At 35.6% G+C, this 12,690-nt stretch overlaps 1 protein-coding gene across 1 annotated transcript in view; it reads left to right on the forward strand.

The window, feature by feature from the left end:
* Nucleotides 1–12,690, forward strand: part of CATSPERE (catsper channel auxiliary subunit epsilon) — a 264,815-nt gene that overhangs the window by 51,763 nt on the left and 200,362 nt on the right. The window contains exon 6 of the mRNA XM_059940988.1: nucleotides 10,057–10,081. Within this exon, the coding sequence (XP_059796971.1) occupies nucleotides 10,057–10,081 (25 nt within the window). The remainder of the gene's footprint in view (nucleotides 1–10,056; nucleotides 10,082–12,690) is intronic.

Consider the following 12,690-nt stretch of genomic DNA (forward strand, 5'->3'; position numbering starts at 1 on the left):
CATTTTCCTATCATACTTCACATACAAACCACAAGTTCAAAGATACATTTATTAAGAATTTCAAGACAGAGACTGCAAAGCATTAAACCTCAAGTACAAGGCCCTGCTGAGCACTGCCTCTCTTCCCTGGGCTTTTCTAACCTATTGACTCTGCCCACAAACCAGAATTCTGACCCGAGGGAAGAGAATTCATGGATCAGGTACCGTATTAGCAACTAAACTCTCTTGCTTTATTCTCTCTCTCCCCTAGGGTTAGAATACAGAAGAGGAAGGGAGAAGAATCCAAGGGGTCATGCTCAAATTATCATCTTTTTCAAATTCACTGTAACACTGTTCTGCTTCATCAGTCTATCCCAGTACTCTCTGCCTACTATCTGTCTATCTACTTAAACTGCTTTGGCAACGTCACTGAAAGTTTAATGGGATTTTTTTTAGTCCTTTTACTATTTGATTTCTGTACCACATTTAATGCTGGGTATCACTTATTTCTTCTTAAAACTCTTTCATTCCTTCACTAACCCAATACCAGCATCTTCTCTGTCTTTCTTTTTATTATACATTACTGTTAACTATAGTCACCATGCTGTACATCAGATCCCCAGAACTTATTCATCTTCTTCCTTTGCTGTGCAGAAACATTTTAGTTTAATGTATTCTCACTTTTTGATTTTTACTTTTGTTGCTTGTGCTTTTGATGTCATATACAAAAACTCATTGCTAAGCCTGATATCAAAGAGATTCTTCCCTATGTTTTCTTCTAGGAGTTTCACAGTTTCGGGTATAATATTTAAGTTCTCAGTCCATTTTGAGTTGATTTTTTAAAAATTTTTATTTATTTTTGGCTGCGTTGGGTTTTCGTTGCTGTGCGCGGGCTTTCTCTAGTTGCAGTGAGTGGGGGCTACTCTGTTGTGATGCGTGGGCTTCTCATTGCGGTGGCTTCTCTTGTTGTGGAGCACAGGCTCTAGGTGCGTGGGCTTCAGTAGTTGTGGCTTGCGGGCTCTAGAGCACAGGCTCAGTAGTTGTGGCACGCGGGCTCAGTAGTTGTGGTGCATGGGCTTAGTTGCTCCGCAGCATGTGGGATCTTCCCAGACCAGGGCTCGAACCCTTGTCCCCTGCATTGGCAGGCAGATTCTTAACCACTACGCTACCAGGGAAGTCCTTGAGTTGATCTTTTGAGTGGTATAAGGTAAGGGTCCAGTTTCATTGTTTTGCATATGGATATCCAATTTTTCCAACACTATCTCTTCAAGATTATTCTTTGCCCATATCCTGTTCTTGGCGCCCTTGTCAAATATTAGTTGACCATATTTGTGAGGGTTTAATTCTGGGCCCTTATTCTGCTCCATTGCTCCATGTATCTATTTTAATGCCAGTACCATACCGTTTTGATTACTATAGATTTGTACTATACTTTGAAATCAGGAAATGCGATGCCTCTGGCTTTGTTCTTTCTCAAGATTGCTTTGACTCTTTGGGGTCTTTGGGGTTCCATATGTATTTCAGAATTGTTTCTTCTACTCCTGTGAAAATTCCGTTGGAAATTTGATACGAATTTCATTGACTGTATAGAAGGTTTTGGGTAGTATGAACATTTTAACAATATTAACTCTTCCAATCCATGAACCTGGGATATTTTTCCATTTATTTAAGTGTTCTTCAATTTCTTTCATCAATGTCTTATAATTTTTGGTATATAGATCTTTCACTTCCATGGTTAAATTTATTCCTACGTATTTTATTATTTGTATTGCTATTGTTGCTTTCTTTATTTCTTTTTCAGATAGTTTATCATTAGTATATAGAAATACAACTGATTTCGGCATGTTGATTTTGTATGCTGCAGCTTTCCTGAATTTATTGATTAGTTCTAACAATTTTGGGGTGGACTCTTTAGGATTTTCTATATACAAGATTATATCATCAACAAACAGAGACAATTTTACTTCTTTCTTTCCAATTCAGATGCCTTATGTTTCTTTTTCTTGCCTGATTGCTTTCACTAGGACTTCAGTTATTATGTTGAATAGAAATGGTGAGAGTGAGTGCCCTTGTCTTGTTCCTGACCTTAAAGGAAAAGCTTTCAACCTTTCATGATTGAGTAGATGTTAGCTGTGGTGTGTCATATCTTGCCTTTATTATGATGAAGTATGTTCCTTCTATATCCAATTTGTTGAGGGTTTTTATCAATCAAGGATAATGTATTTTGTCAAATGCTTTTTCTGCATGTACTGAGATGATCAAATGATTTTTGTCTTTTAGTCTATTAATGTGGTTATCACATTGATTTATTTTCATATATTGCATTCCAGGGACAAATCTCACTTGATCGTTGTGTATGATCCTTTTAATATGCTGTTGAATTTGGTTTGCTAGTATGTCACTGAGAATTTTTGGATCTGTATTCATCAGGGATGTTGTCCTGTAGTTTTCTTTTCTTGTAGTGCCCTTATCTGGTTTTGATATTGGGGTAATGCTGCATCGCAAAAAGGGTTGTGAAATATCCATTCCTCTTCAGTTTTTTGGAAGAGTTTGGGAAGAATTGATATCAATTCTTCTTTAAATGCTTGGTAGAATTCACCAGTGAAGCCATCAAATACTGGGCTTTTTCTTTGTTGGGAGATTTTTGCTTACTGATTCAAGCGCCTGACTTATTATTGGTTTGTCTGGTTCTTCATGATTTATTCTTGGTAGGTCGTATATTTTTAGGAATTCATCCATTTCTACTAGATTGTCCAATATTTTGGCCTATAATTGTTCATAGTAATCTTTTATGATTTTTTTAAAAATTTCTGTAGAATTGGTAGTGATTTTCTCATTTTCATTTCTGATTTCAGTAATTTGAGTCTTCTTTCTTTTTTCCTAGGTAGTCTAGCTAAAGTTTTGCCAATTTTGTTTATCTTTTTAAAAAAATTCTTAGTTTTATTCTTTTTTTTTTTGGTCTCATTTATTTCTATTCTATTTCATTGTTATTTCCTCTCCTTTGCTAACTTTGAATTTTTTTTTTTTTCTATTTTCTTCAGGTATAGTTATATTGTTTATTTGAGATCTTTCTTTTTTCTGAGTGTGGGCATTTATCACTATAAATTTCCCTTCTTGACTTGAACTTTTATTGCTCCATCCCATAAGTTTTGTTATGTTGTGTTTTTATTTTCATTGTTTTAAGATATTTTTTGCTTTTCCTTTTTTATTTCATCTTTGACCAATTGGTTATTCAGAAATGTGTTGTTTAATTTACACATATTTGTGAATTTTCTAGTATTCCTTCTGTTATGGATCTAGTTTCATACCATGGTATGAAAAGATAAAGAAAAATCAGCAAAGATACTTGGTATGATTTCAATCTTTTAAAATTCGCTAAGACTTGTTTTTACCTCACATTTGATCTATCCTGAAGAATGTTCCATGTGTGCTTGAGAAGACTGTGCATGCTGCTGTTGGATGGAATGTTCTTTAGGCCCATTTGGTGTAAAGTATAGGTCAAGTACAACATTCCTTTATTGATTTTCTGTCTAGATGATCTGTCCATTGTTGAAAATGGAATCCTCTACTATTATTATATTGTTGTCTATTTCTCCTTTTAGATCTGTTAGTTTTTCCTTAATATATTAGGTGCTCTGATGTTGGGTGCATATATATTTACAATTGTTATTTCCTCTTGAATAATTGGTTGTTATCATTATATATTGAATTCTTTGTCTCTTGTTACACTTTTTTACTTAAAGTCTATTTTTCCTGATATAAGTATAGCTATCCCTGCTCTTTTTTTGGTTTTCATTTACCTGGAATATATTCTACCATCCCTTCACTTTGAGCCTATATATGTCCTTGAAGCTGAGGTGAGTCTTTTGTAGGCAGCATATAGTTGGGTCTTGTTTTTTTTTATCCACACATCCACTGTATGCCTTTTGATTGGAGAATTTTATCCATTTACATTTAAAGTATTTTTTTAAAGATAAGGACTTGTTAATGCTGTTTTATTAATTATGTTCTGGCTCTTTTGTATCCCTTTGTTCCTTTCTTCCTCTCTTGCTGTTCTTTTGTGAATTGATGATTTTCCATAATGGTATTCTTTTACTCCCTTCTATTCATCTTGTATGTATCTACTATAACTGGTGTGTGTGTGGTTGAAACACCTTATAGATATAACAGATTGTCTTTTCTTTTTTTTATTGAAATATAGTTGATACACAATACTGTGTTAGTTTCAGGTGTACAACAAAATGATTTAGTTTTATATACATATATTTCTTTCAGATTATTTTCCATTATAGGTTATTAGTAGATTTTGAATATAGTTCCCTGTGCTATACAGTAAATCCTTGTTGCTTATCTATTTTATGTATAGTAGTTTGTATATGTTAATCCCATACTCCTAATTTATACCCGCTTCCCATTCCCCTTTGGTAACCATAAGTTTATTTTGTATGTCTGTGAGTGAGTTTCTGTTTTGTATATAGATTCACTTTATTATTTTTTAGATCCCACATATAAGTGGAATATAATATTTGTCTTTCTCTGACTTACTTCACTAAGTGTAATATTCTCTAGGTCCATCCATTATTGCTGCAAATGGCCATAATTCATTCTTTTTATGGCTGAGTAATATTCCATTGTATATATGTACCACATCTTCTTTATCCATTCCTCTGTTGATGGACATTTAGGTTGCTTCCATGTCTTGGCTATTGTAAATAGTGCTGCTATGAACATTGGGGTGCATGTATCAAATTAGAGTTTTTGTCTTTTCTGGATATATACCCAGGAGTGGGATAGCTGGATCATATGGTAGCTCTGTTTTTGGTTTTTCAAGGAACTTCCATATTGTTTTCCATAGTGGCTGCACCAATTTGTATTCCCACCAACAATTTAGGAGGGTTACCTTTCCTCCACACCCTCTCCAGCATTTATTAACTGTAGGCTTTTGATGATAGCCATTCTGACCAGTGTAAGGTGATACTTCATTGTAGTTTTGATTTGCATTTCTCTTAATAATTAGCAGCATTCAGCCTCTTTTATGTGCCTGTTGGCCATCTCTATGTATTCTTTGGAGAAATGCCTATTTAGAGGTCTTTTGCCCAATTTTTGATTGGGTTGTTTGTTTTTATGATATTGAGTTGTATGAACCATTTGTATATTTTGAATATTAACCCTTTGTCAGTTGCATCACTTGCAAATATTTCTCCCTTTCCATAGGTTTTATTTTCATTTTGTTGATGGTTTCCTTTGCTGTGCAATAGCTTTTAAGTTTAATTGGGTCCCATTTGTTTATTTTTGCTTTTATTTCTTTTGCCTTGGGAGACTGATCTAAGAAAACATTGGTACAATTTATGTCACAGAATGTTTTGCCTATGTTCTCTTCTAGGAGTTTTATGATGTACTATTTTATATTTAGGTCTTTAAACCATTTTCAGGTATTTTTTAATATGGTGTATGGGAGTGTTCTAATTTCATTGATTTACATGTAGCTGTCCAGCTTTCCCAATACCACTTGTTGAAGAAACTGTCTTTTCACTGTTATATATTCTTGCCTCCTTTGTCACAGATTATTTGACCATAAGTTTGTGGGTTTGTTTCTGAGCTCTCTGTTCTGATCCATTGATCTACATATCTGTTTTTGTGCCAATACCACGTTTTGATTATGTAGCTTTGTATGATAGTCTGAAGTCTGAGGTTTATGCCTCCAGCTTTGTTCTTTTTCCTCAGGATTACTTTGGCAATTCTGGGTCTTTTGTGGTTCCATATAAGTTTTAGGATTATTTGTCCTAGTTCTGTGAAAAAATGTCATGGGTATTTTGATAGGGATTGCACTAAATCTGTAGATTGCTTTGGGTAGTATGGCCATTTTAACAATATTAACTCTTCCCATCCAAGAGCATGGGCTATCTTTCCATTTCTTTAAATTATCTTCAATTTACTTTATCAGTGTTTTATAGTTTTCAATGTATAGATTTTTCACCTCCTTGGTTAAGTTTGTTCCTATTTTTTTGAATGAGATTTCAGCAGGACTGTTTTTTTACTTTCTCTTTCTGATATTTCATTGTTAGTATAAAAATGCAACAGATTTCTATATATTAATCTTTTATCCTGCTACCTTGCTGAATTCATTTATTAGTTCTAATAGTTTTTGTGTGGAGACTTTAGGTTTCTCTATACAGAGTATCATGTCATCTGCAATAGTGACAGTTTTACTTCTTCCCTTCCAATTTGGATATCTTTTATATATGTCTCTTGTCTGATTGCTGTGGGTAGGACATCCAATACTATGTTGAAGAGAAATGGTGAGTGTGGGGATCCTTGTCTTGTTGCAGATTTTAGTGGGAAGAGTTTCAGCTTTTCAGTGTTGAGCATTATGTTGGCTGTGGGTTTGTCATAAATGGCTTTTATTATATTGAGATATGTTCCACATATACCCACTTTGGTGAGAGTTTTTATCTTGAATGGATGTTGAATTTTGTCAAATGCTTTCTCTGTGTCTGTTGAGATGATCATGTGGTTTTTGTCTACTTTTCTAAATGAGGTGGCTGTGCTGCTGCCTGGGACCAGGGCTGCCAGATTTGGTGCTAAGCTGCGGTGTGGAGTGGATGGAGCCAGGGCACTCTGACTGGCTTCTTGCCTTATACTCCTGTCCAGGGCCTGTCCACCCGAGATTTAGTGCCTAGCCCCACGTTCTTGTGGTGCAGCCCTGTGTGCACACTGACAGTGTCTGCTACATCTAGACTCACCACCACTGTGTACACATGCTGATAATGGGCTCTGAGGCTCCCCCTAGTCATACCCCAGGTTCTTCAGTTGTCTCTGCTTAGCTAGAGTCCTCTGCCAGGGCCTGTCTGCCCAAGATTCAGTGCTTGTTCACTCTGTATTCTTGTGACATCACCCAGTGTGCCCACTGACAACATCTGCCAGGTTTGATCTTCCGCCCCCATGTGTGCGCTGACAATGATCTCTGCAGTTCTGCCCAGATCATACCCAAGGTGTCCCATCTGTCTCTGCATAGCTAGAATGAATCTTTGCTAGAGTTTGCACCAGGCAGTGGGGTACAGAGAACAGGGCAAGGGTGTTTGCCCCTTCGGACTGGGAAGTGCAGCAAGGCAGCAGCCACCAGTGCAAGTATCTCTCTCCTCCTTGATTGTTAGCAAGCCAGCATGTGTGCACTCCTTGCAAGCAGAGTCTAGGCTTCTCCAGTCCTTCTGTCTCAGTGGATTTTCCAGCAGGTAAGTGGGCTCCCTAGGGCAGCCAGTGAGGACCTTCTCTTCCTTACAGATCCCTTCCATGGGTGCTGGTCCTGACCTGATGTGCTTTTTTTTTTTCTGTCCTACCCAGTTTTGTGGAGATCTTTCTTGCAGTTTTGGTTGTTAGGAGATCTTCTGCCAGTTTTCAGTTAGTCTTCTGTGAGACTTGTTCCACATGTAGATGTATTTTTGATGTATTTGTGAGGGAAGGTGAGCTCCACATCCTCCTATTCTGTTATCTTGATCCCTCTCCAAAATCTGTAACAGATTATTTTAAGCTAATAACTACTTATCTTCTATTGCATACAAAACCTCTACCCTTTTACTATCCCTCCATATTTTATGTTTTTGATGTCACAATTTGCATCTCTTTATATTCTGTTTCTACTAACAAATTATTGTTGCCATAACTGTTTTTAATACATTTTGCCCTTTAACATTTATGCTAGAGGTAAGTGGTTAACACATCACCTTATTACAATATTAACATATTCTGAATCTGACTATATACTTGCCTTTACCAGTGTGTTGGATATTTTCATATGTTTTCATTTTACTAATTAAAGGCCTTTCATTTCGGCTTTAAGAACTTTTCAGTATTTCTTGTGAGACAGATCTTGTGATGATGAACTTTCTCAGCTTTTGTTTGTTTGGGAAAAGCTTTATCTTGCATTCATTTTGAAGGACAAATTACCCGGGTAAAGTGTTCTTGGCTGACAGTTTTTTTTTTTTTCTTGCAGCACTTTGAATGTATCTCCCTTGGCCTACTCTCCCCTGGCCTGCAAAGTTTTTCCTAGAAATCCACTGTTAGCCTTATGGGGTTTCCCTTTTTGAGAGAATTTTTTTCTCTTGCTGCTTTTTAAATTGTCTTTTTTGTCTTTAATTTTATACAGTTCCATCTTAATGGTCTTGGAAAAGATCATTTGAGATTGAAATCTTGGGATGACCTGTTAGCTTCATGAACTTTGATGTCAAATCTCTCCCCAGGTTTGGGAAACTCTCAGGTATTACACATTTTTAATAAGCCTCTGCCTCTTTCTCCCCATCTTTTCCTAATGGGACTCCAATGATGCATAGATTGTTTCTCTTAATGGTGTCCTATAGATCTCATAGGCTTTTGTCATTCCTTTGCATTCTTTTTGCTCTTCTGACTAGATAATTTCAAAAGATCTGTCTTTGAGTTCACTGATTATTTTTTCTGCTTGTTCCAGTCTGCTGTTGAAGCTCTCTTATAAATTCTTCACTGCAGTCATTGTATTCCTCAGCGCCACAATTTGTTTCTTCCTTATGTTTTCTATCTCTTTGTTGAACTTCTCATTTTGTTCTAGTATTGTTTTTTTAATTTCATTAAATTGCTTGTCTTTGTTCTCTCATAGCTCTCTGAGCATCTTTAGAACCCTATTTTGAATTCTTTGTCAGGCTGTTCGTGTATATATATCCATTTCCTTGGGGGTCATTGCTGGAGTTTACTGTGTTCCTTAAGTGGTGTCATGTTTCCCCGATTCTTCATGGTCCCTGTAGCCTGTGTAGGTGTCTGCACATTTGAAGAAGCAGTCACCACTTCCAGATGTCACAGACTGACTTCATTAAGAAAAGACCTTCACCTGTGGTTGTGCATGCTGGAGCATGCTGTGACTGCAGGTCTAGTGGTGTGGGGTGCCATGTGCAGGGGCAAGTGGTGGCTCTAGATCCAGTGGGGCATGTTTCATCAGCTCAGGCCACTGGGGTCCAAAACATCAAGAGTTGCATTGTGTTTACCAAATGCTGCAGGGTGACCAGGGTGACTGCAAGGGCTATGATAGTCCTCAGCAGTGCCTCCAGGTCCAGTAGCTAGGGACCTAAGCAGGCAGCACTGGTGGCCCAAGCCAGTACTGTGCACATGCTCAGCTGTAGGGGGTTTTAGGTGCCTGTGTACTGACAGGGGATGTTTTTGATAAACTTCATACTTTCTGAACTTTGGGCACATTTGCCTGTCAGGATTTATAGTACTTACTTTCAGTGGCTTTCTCATATAACAGATTGAACATATAAAATATTATTTTCGTTATATGGTCTCAGAAACTCACTGCATGCACATTTACTGATTCCCCAAACATCTTCATTTTATTTTGTACCTAATAATGTACTAAGCACTATGCACAAATGAAAATACAGTCCTGAGTCATTGACTTTTAGAGATTATATGATTTTAAAAATACAGATATCTTTAAAGTGACAATAATTCCTTTCTAAAAAACATATAACTAAACATACAAGTGAATGTTGCTCCTTTCAGAAAATTTACACTGAAAGGCTGATAAATGAAGCATTTGCAGTGCTAATTGATAAATTTGGTTTTGACATAAATTAAAACATATAAACTCTACAGAATTCTTTTTTGGGGGGACCATGCTGTGTGGCATGCAGGATTTTAGTTCCCTGACCAGGGATTGAACCTGCACCCCCTGCATTGGAAGCACAGAGTCTTAACCACTGGACCACCAGGGAAGTCCCTAAACTCTATAGACTTTTTAATGTGCATTGATCATGTCAAATTTTTAAAGAACATTAATCATGCAACTTTGGCTATGTGAGCTTACAGTATTATTAAGAAAGTATATAGATTCATGCCCCTCAGCCTTTTGTTGACAACACATGAGGATCAATAATTATATTTAATTATTGACATGAGCTTCTTTTTAACATTTAGCATTTAATCATTTATGTATCTGTGATGGAATATAAAGAGAATATTCAAAGATTTTAAACATGTATGTTGAAAGTAGACTATTCAAACTAATATTTAGCATGCTGTTTACTAAAATATGATTTCTCTTTTTCCCAACAGAAATTTCACTAACAATTTAACCCAGGTAAAACTTTTTAAAGTTTTTGTATATCCTTCATAGATTACTACTATATTATTTCCATCTTATCTTCCATATTTACTAGAAGAGGAATTTTCTAAACTAATTTTCAATAAAATTCTCTTAGAGCAGTGGTTACTCAAGTTATAGACTAAGATCCCCTAGGTTTTCACAGACATTTTTAGAAGGTCCACGAGGTCTGTGCTTTTCCAGCTACATATCTGTGTGAGGATAGATTTCCCCCCATATACTTCCACCAAAATAACATATACCAACAGCTTGAATGTAAGAGCACCGATGATAAGCCAGCTCTCTTCTATTAAGGCAGATATTAAAGAGATTTTACAATGTAAAATGTAAAACAACCAATCTTCTTACTATTTTTTATCTTGGAAAATAATTTTTTTCATAAAAATATGTTAGTTAATGTTAATATGTAATAGGTTTATCATAAATTTTAAAATAAATTAATAAATATCTTTAAGTATTCTCAGTTTTAATTTGTTATATGGTAATAAATATTGATAGAGCTAACCCACATAAAACAAAAGCTCTGTGGGATTCTCAATAATTTTTAAGCCTATGAAGGGGTTTTGAGATCCAAAAGTTTTGACATCTGGATTGGAGGCTGATTAGAAGTATGACAGAGAGATATATTCAAAAATTTGAAAATTGAAATAAGGTGGTAATATTTGGAAACTTAAGCTCTATAAATATTTTCATTTTCTCAACATAGTGATTTAATGGAAAGAAGAGGCAGAAAAATAATAAGAAGAAATAAACTTCCTGTATTGGATCAAGATGGTTGAATGAGCTCATGTGTTCATATGTATCCCTATCCCAGTCCCAGCTGACATTATAGGATTATTTATTAAGTCTATAACTACAACAATGCAAAAAAAGGAAGAAAGTATTATCTGTGGATAAGGAATTTTAAGACAGAAAATAGAAACTTCTAAAAGTAGAATACCTATTACAGACCCAAATAATGCAGAATAGCCTCCATCTCACTCAAAACATATAGAAATGCCTTTACAAAATACCTGTGTATAATACTAGTGTAGACTTTTACATTAATATTGGTACGCTTGTGTATAGAATTTAAAAGCAAGTAAAGGAATTTCCTAGTTGTCAGAAGTAACTGAAGAACTAAAACCCAGAGTTAGAGAAGAATGAATTCTGAAGTAAGGTAATTAGAAAGAATATAAGCCCTAGTAGACAAAGGGTGATGTTTCAACATGTGTATGGGAATAGAAAATGAAGCCTCCAACCTATGGGAGAGGGAGAGGCTGAAACTAACCTCCCTACGTGAAGCTAGGATTTATGAAAGGTCTGTAAAATGAGAACTAGTAAGGGTTCACTCACTGTCTTAGAGTAATTGGAAATAAATGATACATCCTTTTGAGGGCTGTAAATGGACAAGGAGTTACCTTCACAGAGTTTCAGGTGGATGCCCAAGTTAAACACCTCTCAAGAGGTTGGGGAACCTAGAGCCGAGTGGTAAACACAAAAATGCAAGCAGTGAAACACATAGGGCCCAAGCAGAGGTGATTATAAAATCCATTTCATAACCAAGGGTATAGGACTCTCATAGAAAACAAACCCTCTGAAAATAATCTCAAAATAAAAGGTATAAACCACAAAAAAGACAAAACTGCCTGAAATAGACACACACATAAAAATGGAGAAAGTTCATACTTTTCAAAACTAAAGATGAGAACCATCTGAAAGATTATTAAATCCATATTTTGAATGGTCACAAAGAAAAGAAGGGATAAAAACAAAGAAAACAAGAATAAGGATTATGCATAATTGTACAACATTAAAAAGTATCCTATATAAATGTCTTAAGATGAAAAAATAGGCATCTAAAAACAAAAATTCAGGTTAAATAGAAGACTAGATACATTTGAGAAAATTGCAGAATTAGTGATTTGGAATGGGAATCATGCAGAATGTAGAACATAAAAATGAAAAGATGGAAAAGCATCTATGAACTATGGACCTGCAGCCTGCGAAAAGGAGACCCCAAACACAGTAAGTTAAACAAAATGAGAAGACAGAGAAATATGCAGCAGATGAAAGAGCAAGGTAAAAACCCACCAGACCAAAAGAATGAAGAGGAAATAGGCAGTCTACCTGAAAAAGAATTCAGAGTAATGATAGTAAAGATGATCCCAAAAAAGAATTCAGAGTAATGATAGTAAAGATGATCCTAAATCTCAGAAATAGAATGGAGAAAATACAAGAAACATTTAACAAGGACCTAGAAGAACTACAGAGCAAACAATGATGAACAACACAATAATGAAATTAAAAATACTATTCAAGGAATCAATACCAGAATAACTGAGGGAGAAGAATGGATAAGTGAGCTGGAAGACAAAATGGTGGAAATGAATACTGAGGAGCAGAATAAAGAAAAAACAATGAAAAGAATTGAAGAGAATCTCAGAGAGCTCTGGGACAACACTAAACGCACCAACATTCAAATTATAGGGGTCCCAGAAGAAGAAGAGAAAAAGAAAGGGACTGAGAAAATATTTGACGAGATTATAGTTGAAAACTTCCCTAACATGGGAAAGGAAATAGTCAAGTCCTGGAAGCGCAGATAT

This window comes from Balaenoptera ricei, chromosome 1 (genome assembly GCF_028023285.1).
Source record: "Balaenoptera ricei isolate mBalRic1 chromosome 1, mBalRic1.hap2, whole genome shotgun sequence".
NCBI classification, from domain to species: Eukaryota; Metazoa; Chordata; class Mammalia; order Artiodactyla; family Balaenopteridae; genus Balaenoptera; species Balaenoptera ricei.